This window comes from Balaenoptera acutorostrata, chromosome 14 (assembly GCF_949987535.1).
Source record: "Balaenoptera acutorostrata chromosome 14, mBalAcu1.1, whole genome shotgun sequence".
NCBI lineage: Eukaryota > Metazoa > Chordata > Mammalia > Artiodactyla > Balaenopteridae > Balaenoptera > Balaenoptera acutorostrata.
This window is the reverse complement of record NC_080077.1, coordinates 71,417,156-71,438,735: the sequence shown is the minus strand read 5'-3', so window position 1 is coordinate 71,438,735 and position 21,580 is coordinate 71,417,156. Positions and strand designations below refer to the sequence as shown.

Here is a 21,580-nt window from a genome sequence, read left to right as displayed (position 1 = left end):
AAGAATTTGGGGCAATATTTTCTCCAGAAGTTTCTTAGCAGTATAAGGATAATAAAGACATCAATATTTGGAATCTTAGATGTCAACTGAGATTCTCACCAATTTAAGACATTATCTCTCCAAAAGGCAACAATGGTCATAGTAGGATGATGAGATTATGGGCAGAGCTGCTGTAAGATTGCACAGTGTGTGCACTGCACAAAGGTGCCCAGCCAGGGGGTAAGGTCGGCCTGACATCCACTTTCCTATGTCATTTAATTATGAAGCCATTCACTCAAGATGCTCTGCCTGGGCATATTGCTGTAGAAAACTCTAATTTGAAAAGACACACGCACCCCAATGTTCATAGCAGCACTATTTACAATAGCCAAGACATGGAAGCAACCTAAATACCCATCTACAGATAATGGATAAAGAAGATGTGGAACATATACACAATGGAATATTACTCAGCCATAAAAAAGAATGAAATAATGCCATTTGCAGTAACATAGATGGACCTAGAGATTACCATACTAAGCGAAGTAAGTCAGACAGAGAAAGACAAATATCATATCATATCACTTATATGTGGAATCTTAAAAAATGATACAAATGAACTTATTTACAAAATAGAAATAGAACAGACATAGAAAGCAAACAGAGGGGGAAAGGGTGGGGGGATAAATTAGGAGCTTGGGATTAAATATACACACTACTGTATATAAAATAGATAACCAACAAGGACCTACTGTATAGCACAGGGAACTATACTCAATATTTTGTAATAACCTATAAGGGAAAAGAATCTGAAAAAGAATATGTATGCATACATATATCTGAATCACTTTGCTGTACACCTGAAATTAACACAACATCATAAATCAAATATACTTCAATTAAAAAAAAAAAAAAGATGCTCTGCCTGCCCAGAGAGTCATCTTTTTCCATTCACACAAAGGCTTTATGTAGGCTAGAGGTCTTGACTATGGGTGATTACTTAGATTCTGACAGAGGTTGGGGGAAAAAGTGGAAGTGAGTAGAATTATGGCTTTTCCTTTCTGCTTTAATCCAGTTCAGCCATGTCTGAGGCCACAGACACCTCCAGTGGCCCTTATTGCCCCTCTTGCCTCCCTCTCACACATTTTTCCTTCTGCAACTTTTTATACCCTCCTCATTCTTCTTTCTCTTCCCTTCCCTCTATCTCTTTCCCTCCCATCTTTTCCTGCCCTTTTCCCTAACTCCCAGGAGACAGACAGGAGCCATCCCTGTTTTACTGGTCTCCTCCTTGAGCCCTGGTCCACAGCGACACCCCTGTAATCACGTAGGAGTTACTGCTCATGGTCAGTTCTCGACACAACTACAAAGTAGTAGACGTCTTGTTTCTTTGTTTTATCCCTTGATCGTCCTGCCTGACACCCCTCCCTCCCTGGTAAACAGGATCCAGGACCTGCAGACAGACCTGGTGGCCTGTTTAACTCATCTTGTTAATGGCATTGTTAATGATGTTAATGGTCAGCTGTGTTGCCTCAGTCAGACGTGTTGCCATTCAAGAAAAAGGTGCCTGGGATCCTGTGTTTTAGACATAAGAATCTCACATGGGAGAATTTGGGGCAGCTCTCTCTGGCTGAGGTGAATCATGGAGAGGTTTTCTTGAAAGAAGCGCCCCTCAAACATGTGATCATCTTCCCTTAATACCACTTTTAGGCATTTTTCAGATGGGTTTGAAACAAAATTTCCAGCCTCCATGCCTGCCTCTCTGCCTCCTTGCTGCTTATCCATCTGAGATGATTGTCCTTTCTCTAGAGGGCTCCTATCACAGCTTTCTAATTGACTGTCCCCAAAGACGTAACAGCCGCTTTCTTAGCCAGGCTGGTCCAGAATCTCTCCTTGGTGGTCCGGCATCTTCTCTTCCTCACACCCTCACGCCCTCGTGAGCAATCCTAGCCACCCCTGTGGGGTTGATACCACTGAGCACAGGTGACCCTCGAGCCCACTCCTCCAGGCTGGAGGCCTTTCCTAAGCTCCGTGTCTATCGCTGCACACGCTGCCTATTAGACACGCTCACCCGGTACCCCTTAGACACCTCAGGTCGGCATGTCCCAAACTGAACTGTCACTTCCCCCATCTGCTCCCACACAGACCTATTCCATGTCCCAGTTTGGGGCACAATTATCCATCAGCGACCCAAGAAGCCAGGAGTCACACCCACAATCATTTCTTCATTTTCTCCTAATTCCTCCCAAATCTGTCCCCTCCTCTTACCCTCACCGCCAGTAGGCCACCACCATCTCTTGCCAAGACAGTTCTGCAAAGGCCCCAATTCACGATCCTGTGACTGGTCTCTCCCCTTCTCAAATCACCCTTTACCTGCTGCCAGAATGATTTTTCTAAAGGGCAAAGCAGAGCCTATTATTCCTTTAATAGCACTTCTCAAACTCCTCTGCTTAAGAACTCCTAATGCAAGAAGAGTGAACCAGCTCCCAGGAGGCTTGGGACGGGTCAGAAGAGCAGGATGCAGAAGTCCCCACCCACAATGTGAAGTTTCTTTTTAAGTCGCAATTTTTAACCCCATTTTGGCAATTTTGCATTCTACTCTATAATGTATCTGTTTTTGTTTTGAAATTAAAATAACATGTCCCCAAATCTTCAAGCAAGATTGATCCTACAGAAAGGTGCATGTTTAATCCTGTGGCTTCAGGAACCCTCAGGCCCCCTAGTTTGAGAAAGGAAGGTCCTAGCTGGAATGTACATTTCTTTGCATGTTATTTGCATGCCTAGTTGACAGTTGTCCATTTGTCTCTGGAGCTCCAGCCCTCCAACCAGCCCCTGAAGTCCAGGCACACTGAACTTCTTGTCATTCTATGACCATCATACTGGTTCCCATCTCAGGACATTTACCTATGCTGTTTCCTCAAAGTAGACTGAACCCCTCCCCCATCAATCTGCTTATCTTCTAGACTCAAGTATCACCTTTCCTGTGAAGCTCTCCATGACGAAGCCCAGTAGACCAAGTTAACCATTCCTCCCTTAATGTCACCACAATCCGTACCTTTCACATAGCATAATCTCACTAGATCTTAATTCTTTGCCTGTGTCTCTCTTCCCTACCGGACTGTGGATGGCTTCAGAGCAGCATCCGTGTCTTATTCTAGTGCTCACCAGGGTTGATTAGGCTGATCTGAATGACCACGGGGATGTCCCCTTCCTCTCTCATTACTTCCTCCATCCCCTCTGTTACATAGGATGATCCCAGATGGACAAGGGCACTCCAGTCAAGGGTGTATTGCTAGCTTTCTTCTCCTACTGAATCCTCCAAACAAGCTCTCAAGACCTGACACATAGTAGATTCTCAATGAATATCTATTAAATGTTTGAATGAACCCGTGATCAGCACCACTGTTTTCTCAAATTAAGCTGCATTATCTTTTCTCAGTCTTATCTTCCAGAGAATCCTGATATCTCTGAATCTCCATGATCTAATCATGGGCCAGCACTTACTAGACATGAAATAAATGTATAATAAATAAATGAATGAACAAGTTAAGTAATGTGTGTGCATTTCAGTGTTTCTTTAAAAATACATGCACTCATTTAAATTTTTCACCCAGACACCTGGTGTGTTTACCTACCTGTTAGAAATTGGGTTTTCATTCAGAAATGGAATCTGACAAATTGGTGATGAGTGAATTTTTTTTTTTTGCAAGTGTTATCTGTGACCAGTGTGATTTTTTTTTTTTTTAATTTCAGGCTCCCTTAGGAGTTGAAATTTTGGGTGGCTTTGATCTCTACCATAGCTAATCTAATTTAATGGGTAAGAACCATGGTCTATCTCTGTTTATAAGTATAAATGCTCAATAAATGTGACTTTGAAGCATGGCATTACTCTTAAGCATTTGGACAGAGCTAAGTGAAAGTGTTTGTTCCTCCTAGCCCACAATGAGTGCTCAGTGAATTCTTTGCTCGTCATTTGTTCATTCCCATCAGGATCTGGACATGGAACGTAAGAGGATGATATCCTTACCTTAGCCTCTGTTTGGTTACAACCTGGCTGCCAGGAACTAATAAGATGCATTTCTTTTTTTGTTTTTATTTTTTTGGTCAGGCATAAACCAGTGGATAGAAACTTCAGGCTGGGGCTGATTTTGTCTTTACCAAACCCTAGAGCAGTGTTCTTCCTTTTTTTTTTTTTTTTTTCCTGATTGAAAACTTCTACCAGTAAAAAAGTTTCTGACCAAACATCCTCAATATCTGCATATTTACTTATTTATAAATTTTATACATGCATGACCATACTAATGTATCTGTACTTCTATAAAACTCATCCAAATGGTCACCTAAAGGGATAATGTAAAAATGAATAGAAATAGAAGTTATATTTTCTTCCTTCACCCCAATGGATTGTCTCATAACTAGCACACTGGCCGAAGGACTCACAGCTTGCTCTGGAAGGCTTGGTGGGAACAAGATTCTCCAGTGTCGGGTCACTGAGTATATAGGGGCCCACACTGGCTCACTCCCTCCCATTAATCCTATTAAAAGTAATTGGCTTGAAACTTTTCAGAAAAAATTAGAATTCAGTGGTAGAATGATGATTTAAAAGACTTTATTTCCAGCGGAACCAGCTTTTTATGGTCATGCTAAATGCTGTATTTCATTCCAAATGAAAAGAATAAGACTGCTGATTATACTGTAGGATAAAGAGAAAGGCAATAAAGCTGCAGTATATTCTTAAAGCATGTAAAAAATGGTATGGTAAGGAAAAGGAGGGTTTTATCTTGCAAAGTCATAAACACTGAACAAATTAATTCTTCCATTCCAGGAAATCAGCAGTCATCAACATGGCCCTTTGCAAAATATTTAAGATTTGTGATAATAACAAGTACTGCAGTGGCACTCAGTGTGATTCTCCACTCTGGCATTTCCCATGACTGTAGCCTAAGGAGGAAGGGAAAAAAAGATAGATGATATATATAGACAGATAGATAGGTAGGCAAAATTGAAAACTGTTAAATAAAATTGACTCTAGCCAGCTGAATTAAATAGATGCTTGCTATATTTGCATATTCTGCTTTTCAGCTGATATTTTCACTCTGAAAGCTTAGGTTTGCACTAAGTATTCTATACTCTCTCCCAACCTGTCCCTCATCACCTCTACCCCTACTCTCTTCATTCAGAATAAATCCAGCCTGTGCCCACAAGGTTGCTGACTCTTTTGATTAAAGGGGACAAATGCAGCCCTTCACTCTACAAATGTCCAATAAAGCATGGGTCATCAGATACCTCTGGCATTAGACCCCATGGATGTGCTCTGAGGACATTCCTCTGGTTGAACTGATAGAAAGTTTCTGGGGCCCTTTCAGTTCTCACCTTGGTAAATGCTTTGGCCACACAGCATGTGGCTTCTGAGGTGATGTTCTTTGGGACCAACATTGTCTTCTTGGACCTTGCTGGAGTGGGGTATGCTCTGGAGAAGCAGCAGCCCATGCACTGATAGATTGGGGCACCCAGCTTGGAGAAGTATTTGTTTTCCTTTAGCTTGCATTCTGGGCAGCCTATCGCCAGAAAAAAAGAAAGAAAAAAAAAAGGCAAAGAGTAAAATAATCCAAAAATAATTTTAAAAGAAACTATGCATTTTTCCTTATTATGGGACAGCAAATATTCTTTTTTTTCTATTGGAAATCAAAAAATAAATAAATAAATGAATAAATATTGGGTTGACCCAAAAGTTCATCGGGTCTTCCGTAACTTGGAAAACCCGAACGAACTTTTTGGCCAACCCAGTACTTTTGGCTGTATGTTCATCTTCATACACAATATCTATTTGTACTAACTACAGTTATTTTCATGGGAAAACGATTTTTGCAGATATGCATGGGAAATCTCAGTAGCAGTAGTTTCTCTTTCTTTAAGTATGACTTCTCAATTCTAGTGCTGATAGTATGTCTATAGGGAATGCAAAACTTGACAGATGAAAACACCATGCTCATCCGAAAGAAGGATTTTGCCCAGAGGCAAAATATTTTCCCATTTAGAATCTGCTATTGTTTTTCCCCCCATAGCAACTCCAAATACTGACAAAGAAAAGCATGTCAGAATTAAGAAAGCATGGTGAGTGGGACAACCTGATATGAGATCAGGCATCTGCACTTGGGAACAGGGGTTAAAATATTATCACTTGTCTAGAGAAAAACCATCACCAATAGTAGCTCACAATTTCTTGGCAGATGGAATTATATCGGCTACTATATGAGATTTTTCAGAAAATACAGCAAAACAAATTTACTGCATAAAATGGTTTTGTTTTCTCACTTGTTAACTGATTTTAAAATTCATCTACAAAGGCTATGTTAAAATCCTCCCACATCTTCTGGGAGACATGTAAAAAAAAGAAAAAAAATCAACTAGCTAGACTGAATAAGGAGCACTTTCTGCCTGTAAAACTCAGATAAAGAATAATCAGGAATCTATTCCAGATGGAAATGTACAGGCTGCTATTTAAATGGACATGTAAGATATCATTTTCACTGTACATTTTTGGACCCTAGTTTAATTTTATGTTCACAGTCTAAAAGTGCCTAGATAGATATCCAACAGCAAAGATTTATCGCATTTGAAAAGGAGGTAGAAATGTAATTAATGGAGTTATTGATGTACATCTAGAAATGTGTGCTTTCTTGTTACTGCAAACCCAAGTTTGGTCACACACCCTGCATTGTAAACTCTCCATCAGGAAAGGAATGGAGAATTTGCAGAAACACAGACAATGTGGCCAGAATGACAGCTGCATATTTTCTGTAGTAATCCATGGCTCTTCTGAAAAACAGACATGGGAAAAAAGTTACTATAAAATTGGCTTAACAGGCATAACAACAACCAGTAATTTTAATATTACTACTATTAATAGTAATAGTCATCAGTGTCTTGACCCCTCTGCTTACAGCTCCCAATATACTCTAAAGCCATGTATAAAAAAGCAATTTCTCTCTTGGAAAGAGGTAGAGAATTGACTCTTCCCACTTCGCACATCAACCAGTAGAATCAGGTATAATGACAACAACAACAACAAGTTCTCTTTTTAAAATCTTAACATCCTGTTAAGAAGCTTTAATGTCCTTATTTATGAAACATGAAATTTCACTAGATAATATCTAAGGATATCTATATGAGTGGATGTATGGATACATAGACAGACAGATAGATAGATAGATAAGCTTATATATGATATATAAAATATACAAGCATTTGAGCACATCCTTCCCATCTCCACATTCCCAGGTGGGAGAACAGAAAGAAAAGATAATATCTCTCCTGCTTTTTTTTTTTTTTTTTAAACCCACAGGGCTTCTTTATTTTTTTTTTAACATCTTTATTGGAGTATAATTGCTTTACAATGGTGTGTTAGTTTCTGCTTTATAACAAAGTGAATCAGTTATACATATACATATGTTCCCATATCTCTTCCCTCTTGCATCTCCCTCCCTCCCACCTTCCCTATCCCACCCCTCTAGGTGGTCACAGAGCACAGAGCTGATCTCCCTGTGCTATGCGGTTGCTTCTCACTGGCTAGCTATTTTACGTTTGGTAGTGTATATATGTCCATGCCACTCTCTCACTTTGTCACATCTTACCCTTCCCCCTCCCCATATCCTCAAGTCCATTCTCTAGTAGGTCTGTGTCTTTATTCCCGTCTTGCCACTAGGTTCTTCATGACCTTTTTTTTTTTTTTCCCTTAGATTCCATACATATGTGTTAGCATACTGTATTTGTTTTTCTCTTTCTGACTTACTTCACTCTGTATGACAGTAGCTGGGCTGTAAGGCTAGTTATCAATGTGCAAAGTAAATGCTAACCCAGCAATGTGACAAGAGTAGACAGCAGGTAGTATCAATCAAAGTTTTCCTAAATGCACTTCCTGACTTATTTATACCTGTAGATACAGCTTTACCTAAGCATTCTGAGTACATGAGATCAGGTTATGCAAGGTCAGCTGAGTGATTGACCATTTATCCAGGCATTGACCTCACCACATTTAAGAACTGGGTTTTATCCCTACATGTTCTAGAAAAATCTCATGTAAGATAAAAGGGACAAAAAAAATTTTTAATAGATCTTTATTGGAGTATAATTGCTTCACAATACTGTGTTAGTTTCTCTTGTACACCGAAGTGAATCAGCCATATGCACACATATGTCCCCATATCCCCTCCCTCTTGAGCCTCCCTCCCATTCTCCCTATCCCACCCCTCTAGGTCATCGCAAAGCACTGAGCTGATCTCCCTGTGCTATGCTGCTGCTTCCCACTAGCTAACTATTTTACATTCAGTAGCGTATACATGTCAATGCTACTCTAACTTTGCCCCAGCTTCCCCCTCCCACCCCGGGTCCTCAAGTCCATTCTCTATGTCTACATCTTTATTCCTGCCCTGCAACTAGGTTCATCAGTACCATTTTTTTTTTTTTAGATTCCATATAGATGCGTTAACATACGGTATTTGTTTTTCTCTTTCTGACTTCACTCTGTATGACAGACTCTAGGTCCATCCACCTCACCACAAATAAATCAATTTCATTTCTTTTTATGGCTGAGTAATATTCCATTGTATATATGTGAAAGGGACAGATTTTTATCTCCATTTTTAAAGTGCTTATGTTCAAACCATGAAAGATAACAGAGACAGAGAATTAATTACCAATGAGAAGACCATTCAGAACATTTAAAGAATTAACACCAATTTTACAGAGTTACTTTCATAAAATAGAAGAGAAGGGAACAGTTCCCAACTCAGTTTATGAGGCCAGGATTACCCTGACACCAAAACCAGACAAATACAGAGCAAAAAAAGAAAACAAGAGACTGGTATATCTCATGAAATTAGATGCAAAAATCCAAAACAAAACAATAACGAATTGAACCCAGTAATGTATAAGAAGAATTATTCGACACAACCAACTGAAAATAATTCACAGTATTCAAGGCTGTTTCAATATTTGAAAATCACTTAATTGTAATCCACTATATCAAAAGAATAAAGAAAAATCACATGATTATATCAATCAACACAGGAAAGCATTTGACAGCATCCAGTACTCTTTCATGATAAAACCTCTCATCAAACAAGAACCAAAAGGGTTTTCTCAACTTGATAAAGAGCATTTACAAAAACCTACAGATAACATCACACTTAATGGTGAAAAACCAAGTGCTTTCCCCTTAAGATCAGGAACATGGCAAGGATGTTCACTCTCACACTCTTATTCAATATAGTGCTGGACATTCTGGCCAGCACAATATGGCAAGAAAAAGAAATTAAGGCACACAAAGTTAAAATGAAGAAGTAAAACTATCCCTATTTATAGATGATATGATCATCTACATTTAAAAAAAAAAGCAAAACAGGGAACCTACAAAAAATGTTCTGGAACTAATCAGTGAGCTCAGCAAGATTGCATGACAAAAACAACACATAAAAATCAACTACATTTCTATATACTAAAAACAATAATGTGGAAACAAATTAAAAACACAATACTATTTATAATCGCTCCAAAGAAAATAAAATACGTATAAATCTAACAAAATATGGACAGGACTTGTACACTGAAAATTACAAAATACTGATGAAGTAAATTAAAGACCTAAATAAACAGAGAGACATATCATGTGCATGGATTGGAAGACTCAACATGGTAAAGACGTCAATTCTCTCCAAATTGATCTCTATGTTTAATGAAATACCTATCAAAATCCTAGCACAGCTTTTGTAGACACAGAGAAGTTTATGATTATTGAATGGCAAAGGATCTAGAATAGCTAAAACAATTTTAGAAACAAAGTGAGAGGAACCAGTCTTCCCAGTGTTGCCTTATTCTATAACTACAGTAATAAAACAGCATGATATTGGCAGAGGAATACACAGACCAATGGAACAGAATAGAGAACCAAAAAATATGCCCAGCTAGCTTTTGACAAAGATGCCAAAGCAATTTTAACAGAGGATTTCGACTTTTTCAATAATGGCTGCTATAACAATTGGACATCCATAGGCAAAACAAATACAAAAACAGAACAAAACAAACATATAAACAAACACCTTAATGTAAATCTCATACCTTATATGAAAATTAATTCAAAATGGATCATCGACTTAACTGTAAAATGTAAAACTATAAAATTTTTAGGAAAAAATTGGGAAGGGTGGGCAGAGGCTAGGTGAATAGTTTTTAGAGTTGACAATGAAATCCATAAAAGGAAAAAGTGATAAATTAGACCTCATCCAAATTATGGGTTAATCCTCAAAGAGGATGAAAATACAAGATACGGACTTAGAGAAAATGTTTGCAAGCCACATGTCTAACAGAGGACTAGTATCTGGAATATATAAAGAACTCTCAAAACTCAATTAAGAAAATCCAATTGAAAAACGGGCATTGCACTGGAGAAGATATATAGATGGCAAGTAAGCACATTTAACGTATTCTGCATCAACCATTAGGGACGTGCAAATTAAAACCACAATGAGATATTATATACCTATCAGCTAGCTAACATAAAAATAAAACCAAATGGATGCAGAGAAACAGGATAATTCAGACGTTGCTAGTGGAAATATAAAATGGTACAGCCCTCTGGAAAATAGTTTGGAAGTTTCTTATAAAACTGAACATGCCATTGTAAGGCAATTATACTTCAATAAAGATGTTTAAAAAAATAAATAAATAAATAAATTTTAAAAAAAAAAACTGAACATGTACTTACCATATAACCCAGCAGTTGTACTTGGGCATTTATCCCAGAGAAATGAAAACAATGTTCAAATAAAACGTATACAAAGGGTCATAGCATCTTTATTTATAGTAGCCCCAAATTGGAAATGATCCAAATGCCCAACAGCAGAGGAATGGTTGGTTCTGCAAACAATAGTACTTCCAATACCAGATTATATACTATGTAGCAACAAATAGGAACATGTTATTGATACACATGCAACTTGGATGGATCTCAAGGGTATCCTGCTGAGTGAAGGTTGCATTCTGTGTGATTCCATTTATATAACACTCTTGAAATGATAAAATTATAGAGATGCTACATTAGCAGTTTCAAGGAGTTAGTATGTGGGGAGAAAGTTGAGGGGAGTAAGTAAATGTGGCTATACAAAGACAGAACGAGGGAGCCTTGTGGTGATGGAACAGTTCTTTATCTTGATTGCGATAGTGTCACAATCTAACATGGGATGAAATTGCACAGAAACACACACATACACACAATACTAGTGAAATCCAAATAAACTCTGTGGGTTGTACCAGTGTCAATTTCCTGGTTTTCCCCTTGTACTATAGTTTTGGAAGGTATTATCATTGAGGGAACTAGCTAAAGGATACTCAGGACTTCCCTGTACATTTTTTTGGGGGGGGGGGCAACTTCCTCTAAATCTATAATTTATCAAAACCAAAATTTCTTTAAAAAAATTTCAGAATGAGATTTATAATTCCATGTGATTCAAAACCTGTGGTTATTTTTCATGTAGACCGACATGATAAGACCATGTTTTTGCTAGATGTTTATATCAACCCATGTATCTTATAAGAATAATTTGTCAGACAGTAGAACCAACAGTTTATAATACAGAAAACAGACTGTTTACGTGTAGGTAAGGCTAAAACATATGTACGTCATTATTTCTACCTGATTTATATACTTATACACAAGTAATTATGGGTTTTATTTATCTTCACCCATAATTAACACTGAATAAATATTGTCCTAAGTCAGTGGCTCTCAAAGTGAGATCTGGGGACCATAAACACTTTTAGTGGGTCTGTGAGGTCAAAATTATTTTCATAATAATACTAAGATGCTGTTTGGGTTTTTCACTCTCATCGCCTCATGAGTGTTCAGAGAAATTTTCTAGAGGCTACATGACATGTGATATTGCAACAGATTGAATAAAGAAGCACCTGAGAATGTAGCTATGTTCTATTAGCCCAGTACTTTTTAAATTTTCAAAAAGAGGGAATTCCCTCGTGGTCCAGTGGTTGGGACTTGACGCTTTCACTGCCATGACCTCAGGTTCAGTCCCTGGCTGGGAAACTAAGATCCCACAAGCCTCAGGATGTGGCCAAAAAAAAAAAAAAAAAAATTGCAAAAAGGTAAAACAATGCCACTCTTCTCACCGACTTTTTTTGTTTTGGAAATTGTCATTTTTTATAAATATATTGTATTTGTGTTAACATGTGATGGGTTTTAAGTTGTTGTTTTTAAAGGAATAAATATTTCTGGGAATTCCCTGGCAGTCCAGTGCTTGGTGCTTTCACTGCTGAGGGCCCGGGTTCAATCCCTGGTCAGGAAAATAAGATCCCACAAGCCATGTGGCCAAAAAAAAAAGAATAAATATTTTAAAACTTTTTCCAACATAATTTCTGTATCAGTAACTATTGATAAATATAACTTCATTAAAATAATTCTTTGAGCTCTTCAATAATTTTTAAGATCATAAACAGATTCTAAGAGCCGAAATTTGAGAACCACTTCTTAAGTGATATACAAAGCCACAAGGAAAATTTCAGAATTGAAACTGGTTTTTTTTTTAAACTAGTATCATTTTTGTGCTTTGATATTGCAGCTCATATATTATGAAAATTCAGCATTATGCAGTGAACAATTATATCAGAATTAATTCAGAGAGAAGCATTTATAACAAGATTGCAGAAAGTGAGAGCATGAAACGGATGCATATTTTAGGATTTGCTTTATGATAAAGTGAAGAGAAGATTGAAAAAGCAGAACCAAAGTCACCATTGCTTTAGCTTTCAATAACAGAAACGGCTTTGTCTTTATTTTAAAAAGAGATGAGATTAACCAAGCAGAAAGGGATTAACCCTCCAATTCTAGGTGTTTCTGAAAACATTTTAATAAATGTTTTCATCAGCCTAATCACCCTTAGGCCTTTCTGTTTTGGAATATGGAAGAAAAACATTAAGACCCAGGGCAGGAACAATAATCATGTTCAGCTGGGATTTATGCTATTTTGCAAAACATGCTCAATCTAAATCAGATGTACTAATCTCAGCCTCTTGGTATTCCGAGTGAGGACACTGCAGGCATCACAGACTCTATATATCCAACCCCACAGTGCATCTCCAACACCCACTCAACACACCCTCACCTCCTGCCACCTGCCCCATCAGAATAAAATGAGGCCAAGAAAATGTGTGTATTCTCGACTTGACCTGTAAGGCCTTTCTCCCCCTTCTCAGCCATCCACCTCAGAGTTTTTTAAGGAGCTGCCCAGCCACCAGCTTCATTGTGAAGGTTTCATCCAAGCCCAAAGGGAGAATAAATAACTCTCCACTGCATTTATCCATCACTTTGCTTATAATTCTTAGATGAAGTTCCACAGTCTGCCCTGAACTCTAGCTAGTTATATACCTGTTTGTCTTTCCATCCATGTAAAGCTTCTTAAGGGTAGAAACTGTGCCCCTCTAACCCACCCCCATCCTAGCACAAGGTCTTGCACAGAGTAGATGCAGTTGTGTTGCATCGGGACTTTAGAAGAGTAACAGTATCAATCAAAAGTTGCTTATGTAGAGCTGTCATTCATACTGAGAAACAAGGTAACTCTTGAATGACAACTTAGAATAAGTGTTTAATAAAATAAAATACTTTCAGATAATAAATTTATTAGAGACGACATATTCTCACTTAGCTATAGAATTTGTAGCTGGGTAATACATAAATGTCTAAGTGTTAAATATGCCACAGGTAAGAGCCATTTTATGCTAAGATATAAAAGTCATAAGAATTCAAAAGAAAACATTAATAAAAAGCATATATAAGAGCTTCAGTGTTTCAACTGGGTATCTGTTAGTTTATATCAAACTAGGTATGTGGGCAAATTTATGTTCTTAATATAATAAGACTCTGTGAGGAAAAGATAGCATTCTTAAAAGTATTAAAGAATATTATTGCCATGATTTACTATTATTATTTTTTATTTTTCATAGAAGTATAGTTGATTTACAATGTTAAACTTGCTATTATTATTTAATATGTTTGCATATTATTTATTGTGATTATATACATTAATATATAATTAATGTATTAAATGATTTATATAATAGGTAAATAGCAGTGTACCATACACACACATATATGGACATCAGTATATATCTATATATATCTATATATATCTTGACACACCAAGTGCCATACACATACACGCCAACCCCATCTATCAAACAGGGTGCAAAGATAGATACTACTTTTTGATGTGGGAGTGGCAAAGTCATACTGCAGAATGAATTTAGACTGAGTTTTTTTTTCTGGCCATTTTTGAAAAGTACACCTGCCATAGCAGTGAAAACTTAGGGGCAATGAACAATAAGGGGGCTTCTCTTTGCAGCTCCTCTGTTCTGTTTTTATCACAGAAAAAAATGTGTTTATAAGGTAAGGTGCCAGGACTGAGAAATCTATCATCCCAGCCTGTCAGTCCTATTATTGAAAGGCTTCAAGGCAAATTAAAGACACATACACACACATATATGGATGTATGTATATGTGTATGTGTACATGCATGTATGTACACAAATACACATATATGTACATATATATAAAAGGTTGTTCCAAGAAGACAAGTGTTTGGTACAGTGTGACATCCTGCTCTTCATTTACCTGCAGAGATGCTGCCATTGCTCCCCCACTGCCAAAGAGTAAGGTTTTCGATTTTTCTCATGGTGGGGGTAGCTGGGGTGACTCACCCATACTCTCCACACCAGGAAGCCCAACTGACTCATAGCACATTTTTGAGATGACTGGCCAGGGTAGAGGCATAATTCTTTGTTAACAAAACAGATTAAATCTAACTGATTTCTAGAGCGTTAACCTAAGGTTTCACTTCGTTAGCCCCATCTAGCCCAGCTAACTACCAAGAAGAAGAAAAGTAGGCAGCCTTCAGTGAAGGATCACTAATGAAAAGGACCCTTGAAAGCAAAGACTTGAATCCCCAGCACACTGCCTGGCATGACATAGGTATGTAAGAATTGTTTGTTAAACAGAGAAGAGGCCTGTAAGTTTTAGCATCTTGCCTGGTCCAGCGAATAGCAATAGTTCAGCCTGGATGAGAGATGTGAAGGTGGAGCATCTCAAGGGTAAGTAAGTGGATATCCAGCATCCTTCATCCTTCATCCCACCAACTCCCATGGAGCCAGTCCCCGAACAGGCTCACCTCCACGTCCCACCAGGTGACTACTGATGTCTCCTGCTGGACGAATTTAAAGGGTCTCGGTTCAGTGATCAGGAAACTCAACTTGGAGTAGCCTTGGCTACTAGTTTTCTTTCTTCATGTGCTCTAGTTGCAGTAAATGGGTTTTTACCCTGTTCTTGTAACATATTCTGAATCCCAGGTTGAGCAGTGAATGTCTTCTGTGATCCCATGCTCCAGCCCCCAACCTCAGTAATCCTCCAAGTTCTCAGATCTTCGAAGTAGACATTCAAATATTGCTCCTAGGCACTAGAGTGACCTTGAGACCCTGTATCGCATTCACTGATGGTCAAAGGATGGCTGAGAGAGAAACGGTTAATACTCCCATGATCTGTCTCAAATCCCCTCATTCATTCTTTGATATGGATAATTAATACGTTCTCTATTTTATGAAAAGATGAGTTTTGGATGATTTGACAGTTCAACATTGTAAAGTGCAAAATTTAAGGTCCAAATTGAACATTTGAAAGATTTAAAGACTTTGAATAAGTACCTGCTACATGCCAGGCACTGTGCCAAGTATGGGTGACACAAATATGAATAAGTTTCCTGCTCTCTGACCCAGATACAAAGGCAAATGACTGTGAGTTAGAGCGACGAATGCTGTAGTAAAAGCATTCATAGATGTTGAAACATTTGATAGGCTGGGGACAGGAAAATGGAGAGGTGAAAAACTAATGAGAATAAAGAACACATATTTCATGGGGAAGAAAAACACGACGGTAGTAAATATATATTTTACTGTTTTAACATTTGTACAGGAGCTTTGTGTATTCAGCACTCCTCATAACTTCCCTAGCCTAATCACAGGGGTTGCAAATAGTGTATCCCCAAAGTGTCCCAGCATCCAGAGGAAAATAAGTGAAGTCACACAGTTCAGCAGCTGTATTTGGGGTGGGATTTCTGTTTATCAATTACTTAACAGTATTTTTTGGCTTCGCAAAATTATAAAAGGGAGCCGACTTAATTTTCCAGATGAAATGAAGAGAAAGAGTGAAAAAAGGGGGTCTTAGAGGCAAAAGACATATAAAGTACAACTTGTACAGGTATACTTTGCAAAAAAAACACAAAACAAACAAACAAACAAACAAAAAACCCCAGGGGTTTCCATAAAAACAAACAGAACAAAAGATGATCTTTAAATATTTATTTTTTAAAAAGAAAAAGAGCAGGCAGTATTTAGAAGGAAATTGAAGTGCTCATAGGATTATAAAAATTTCAATTCCTTTATGACGATTCTTGTAACGATCATATTTTGAGAAGCTTCTTTTCTTAACTGACTAAATTTAAGGGGCTTAAAATAAAATAAGATGTACACTTTCTACTTTAATTGTTATTTTAAGGCACTTTACAATGTTAACATAATTATGTAATTAAAATCTTAGTTCTTCCATTACCCTTCTGGTTTTTCTAGCACATCAGCATTTTTTTAAATTGTCTGCAAACTAAATCAACAAGAAATTTTAATAGGACAAACTCTATGTACCATAAAATATTGTTTTAAATGAGAAATTCAAATATTTGTTATTTAAAAATACCCAATTTTTTAAATTAACATTATTGCAGTAATAAATGCTATCAGGAACAAAACATTAAGTAGTGTAAACTTATCACTCAGAAAAGTAAAACATCCAAAGGCCAGAAAAGTTTTGTACAGAGCATTATTATAGCAATATAAGAATCATTCTTGTAACTTTTAAAATTTGTGCATTACATTTTGTTCTTTATTTGAGCTGTTTTCGTGCAGTCTTTTGACACACCAAGTATCATTTCCATTTAAAAGCACTAGATTATAGAAACATTTAATTTACCTTAAAGTCTCTCAATAATAGAATGGACAGGCTGGGTTTGTAGATTTCTCAACCTCAGCACCTCACATCATAAGCATTTTTTTCTGTGATAAAAACAAAGCAGTGAATTCCCTAGAGGTCCAGTGGTTGGGACTCCACGTTTCCACTGCAGGGGGCATGGGTTCAATCCCTGGTTGGGGAACTAAGATCCCACATGCTGCGCAGCGCAGCCAAAAATAAAAATAAAAATAAATAATAGTTTAAAAAAAAAAAAACAGAGCAGAACTGCAAAGAGAAGCCCCTTATTGTTTATTGTCCCTGTTTTCTCTGCTATGGCAGGTGTACTTCCCAAAGATGGCCACAAAAATATCTCTCAGCCTACATTCACTCTGCAGTATGACCTTGCCACTTCCATATGGAAAAGTGGTGTGTCTAACTTTGTATCCCGTTGATCTAGGTGGGCCCTATGACTACTTACACCAATAGAATAAGGCAGTGATGAGAGTGTCCCTTACACCAATACAACACTGGGCCAGTCGTGGGAGTAGCCCTGCACTGACCTGGCAGTTTCTGCTTCCTGTGTCTTAGAAGCCAGTTGCCGTGTAAGAAGTGTTACTAGTCTGAGACCACCACACAATAAGAAAGCTATAAGCCATGTGGACCGGCCCTGGAGAACGAGATGCCACACAGAGAAAGAGAAAGAGGCCAAGAAGTAACGAGTGAAGAAGCCATTTGGATGACCAGCCCAGTCGAGCCTTCAGATGACTCCAGCCCCAGCCAATATCTGATCACAAATGCATGAGAAATCCAAGTTAAGAATGGCCCAGCTGAGCCCAATCCACCTGCAGGACCTTGAGAGATAATAATAACTTCTTGTTTTACCCACTAAGTTTTTCAGTACTTTGATGCACAGTAATAGATAACTGGAACAACCGCTGTCTCTTATAACAAAAATTTCTCCTCCAGGGTTTGAGATATGGGATGCTGGTCTTGTCTCTCCACTTTCTTCTGGTACTTTTCCTCTGTGGGGTGTGATTTATATAACACAGATTCAGTTAATCTATTAGGGGAAATCTAACAAAGTGTGAAAAAAAATTTGGAGTTAGGATTGCCCACAGTATCTGCCATACTGAATTTGGTAATAATAATAACTTCTACATTAAAAAGAATACCAACCATTAATTGAGCACTTGTGTGTGCTAGGTATTTTCTTTTGAGCACCTTGAACACGTAAATATATTCAATACTCATGACAACCCTGTGAGCTATTCTTCTCATTTTGGCAGGTAAAAGAATTCCAGAGGCGAAGTAACCTATACAAAGTCACAAAATTCACCACTGGCAGACCTAAGATTTTAGAATGTCCCTTTACAACTCCAAGCTCTGAACCACATTTTACTACACTGCCTTCAAAACTTTATATTTCACAATGAACTTCTTAAATGTTTTTTTTTTCAGGTGGTATATCCCTAAATAGAATGCTGACATATTTTCTTTTTAGAGTAACATTATGTTATACCAGTTCAAATATAACTTGCTCGTGTAATTTTTTATTTTGCATATTTATCTGACTTCACCTTCTTCGGAACAGCCTTAAGAAAGCCATTTCACTCGGATAAAGAGGCATTTTACACCTGACCAAGTCATGAGGACTAGTGTCTGATTGGTGGGGAGTGACTGGCGGGGGACAAGCATTGGCTTTCATATCCATTTCCCTTGTTTGATTCTCTTTACACTTCTTTGGGGAAAGCACTATTATGTCACCTATTTCGTAGACTAGAAAACTACACTTGAGAGAAGTAAAAGGATTTGCCAAAGTCATCTGGAAAGTGGTCTGATCCTAAGATAGTACCCTTTCACCTATACTACCTCTGTAGCCTAGAAACACACAGTTAATCCATTCTCTTTAGGGCATTGATTTAAGCATGGATCATGATGTTACAGTTGTCTTTTCAAATTCAGTTCATAATATTGCCCTTGATTCCGCTCCCGCTCTGGCCTAAGTGCCCTCTTCTCTCTCTCTTTCTCCTCCTCCTCCTCCTACCCCAGTGCACAGCGGATGCTAGAGCATTTCTATAATGTTATCTCTGCGTCTGATGAATCAAGAAATTACTGGATTATTTTGTGCAACATTATGATGGGGAATGCTGAAATGTTACACACCAAAACCAGAATTTGCAAGGATCATAAGTTGATAGCAGACTACTCTGGGATTCATAATCTATAAAAATGGAAGTATGGTGCTATAGGTCATGCTGTTCTCAATGGAAATATCAACTGATTTCTGTACATTTTCTCTTTGTGAAAGCAGATTATCTTGATCTACTTTTGAACAAAATGCACATATTACGTTCCAATTTTACTATTTCTGTTTCCTAGCTCTTACTTTGAGTTTTCATGTAAATTTGAGAAATATACAAGGAAACTGAGAAGCTGTTCTGGAATATAATAAATTGCTTTTCTAACACTTCACATGCTACCTTTTTCAGCAAGAAATGGTGAGAAATATGACTCAAAATTTCAACGACTCTATTACTGCAAAAAAAAAAAGAAAAGAAACTTAAACCAAAACCAAAGTTAAAGAAATGAAATGAAGACACATAAACTTTTCATAAATGGTGGTTATTCTTATCATTTAAAAATAATTCAAGACTATAGCAAAGTATTACAATCAATTTGGGTGACCAATATTTTGAATAATTGAGTTGGTGTTAAGTAATTATTTTAAAGACATCTTGAGAAACTTAAGAATATTCCTCTGTTCTAATATAAAACATCTTCTTTTTTGAATGGGGAGAAGATTGTAGAGCTTAGGAAACAAAAGTTCCCATGAAAGTGAAATGGAGCTTCATTATTCCTGAGGGACCCATGTAGTGTCAGTTCATAATTCTTCCATGTACCCAAATCTTGTATCCTCAACATTAATAAGGAGAGACAAAGGAGCACTTTTATTTTCTAGTCCTAATTTCCAAACCAGCTGCCGTTCCAAGCTGCACTGACGCAAATATAACTAAAGTTAGCAAACATTTCTAGAAACTCTCTGCGGAACAAACCAATTAGACTTAGCCAAGTGATGTAGAATTGCAAGGTCCATCAGTAATAGTGAGAAAAACTACCGACTCTTATTTTTGTGGCATTCTATGAAAGAAGAAAAAGGAAACAATGTTGTTCAAGAGATTTCAGTGTTACAATTCAAGTCTACCCAAGAGGGTCTATTCAAAAAATATCAGAAGCTATGGTCATTCAGCTGAACAGGTGAGCTGCTTTACCATTGACCAGTTTGAAGATGTAGTTATGTGTCATTTAAAAACTGATGACAAAACAATATCAGCAACTTATATGTCTACTCCCTCTCTTCCTGACCCCGGAAGCCACTCAAAAGAATGCCTTTCAAATGACATCCAATATTTCTTGAGAAAACTTTTTAGTTACTGACAGGCACTCACACATCACAGCAGGAGACAGTTGGTTTCTGGCTTCAGTTAGATAACATCTTAGCCTGTGATCACAGACCACAATTTTGCAGACTTCCTCCCAATTCAGTCATGAGTGCTGAAAAGAGAATGTATAAATGCCTGTCTTCTTACTAAGGTTTATGCACAACCAGCTCCTTTGTATTCTCAAATATTTTACTCCTCAATTAAAATCCCCCAAATTATTTCATTCATATTACCTTCCTCTGGATTTTTTGCAGGATGTGGTTAGGGCAGTTGACTGTGGATCTGAAGAGGGGTTTTAGCTTCGTCTTGTGATTTCTCAGTAACTGCTCTTAATAAAGTCCTCACCTGTCTTATATACCAGCAGAGTAATAAAAACTGCATGTTCCCACCTGCATCTAAGTCCAGGGATCAACAGTAAATTCCATCCAATGATTGAATGGTACTTTGTGTAATTACCATGACATCAATTTGATCTTATCTCGTTTCAGCCCTTCGATCATTTTTTGTTTTGAGCCATTTCCAGGTGGTGTTGACTGCAAGGTCAGCCTATGAAACAAGAGTACACTGTTATTTTCTACATAATTTTATCAAGACTTATACAGAACATCCTGAAAGTTGACACTTTCCTATAAACAGGATCCTACAAGCATTACATTTAATTAGCTAAGTACCTGATGTTTACTTAAAACAGAAGAGCTGTAAATTTTAGATGCTAGATATAGAGCATTTCTAAGCTTACAACATTACTCCAGTAGAAAACAGAAAAATAAAACACACACCTATTTAGACTCTTCTAAAATTAAATGTGCATCTGGCTTTAATAAGGATGCATGGAGAGGGCATGAGGCAACACTGAGAAGGACTGATTGGTTCTCAATATTTGTGCCTTTTCCCCCCTCATTTCACTTTTGTAAAACTCAGTTTCTTCCTAAACAGAAAATACATATGTTATGGCTTGCCAGCTGAGGAACGCTTAGCTCCAAGATTCCCAGTACATTGTCTTCCTAAAGCCCACCAAGCACTTCAGGCTATGCCTGTGGCTGCGTCTATCCTGCTTTCAGGGTTGTGATCCTAAAAAAGTTCAAGACTCCATTCGTTGAAGGAAGAGGGA

General features: G+C 37.6%; 1 protein-coding gene across 3 annotated transcripts; it reads right to left on the bottom strand.

The window, feature by feature from the left end:
• Positions 1 to 4,568: 4,568 nt before the first annotated feature.
• On the bottom strand, positions 4,569 to 20,786 carry CGA (glycoprotein hormones, alpha polypeptide). 3 transcript variants are annotated; one of them, XM_007195921.2, is made up of 4 exons: positions 20,703 to 20,786; positions 6,689 to 6,795; positions 5,350 to 5,534; positions 4,569 to 4,917 (listed from the first exon to the last, which is right to left on the bottom strand). In XM_007195921.2, the coding sequence occupies exons 2-4, from the start codon at positions 6,786 to 6,788 to the stop codon at positions 4,840 to 4,842; spliced, it is 363 nt and encodes a 120-aa protein (XP_007195983.1). In that variant the 5' UTR covers positions 6,789 to 6,795; positions 20,703 to 20,786; the 3' UTR covers positions 4,569 to 4,839. The 3 variants fall into 3 exon arrangements, with proteins under 3 accessions (XP_007195983.1, XP_057383959.1, XP_057383958.1); XM_057527976.1 differs by lacking the exon at positions 20,703 to 20,786 and adding an exon at positions 20,476 to 20,553; XM_057527975.1 differs by lacking the exon at positions 20,703 to 20,786 and adding an exon at positions 19,510 to 19,552.
• Positions 20,787 to 21,580: the final 794 nt, after the last annotated feature.

What these genes read in the sequence shown, in the direction of transcription:
- CGA (XM_007195921.2), bottom strand. Translation starts at nt 6,788, where the DNA reads ATGGATTACTACAGAAAATATGCAGCTGTCATTCTGGCCACATTGTCT. An exon ending in TGGAGAGTTTACAATGCAGG is followed by an intron (nt 5,535 to 6,688) that starts GTGTGTGACCAA and finishes TTCTGGCGATAG; the next exon opens with GCTGCCCAGAATGCAAGCTA. An exon ending in TGGCCAAAGCATTTACCAAG is followed by an intron (nt 4,918 to 5,349) that starts GTGAGAACTGAA and finishes CTTCCTCCTTAG; the next exon opens with GCTACAGTCATGGGAAATGC.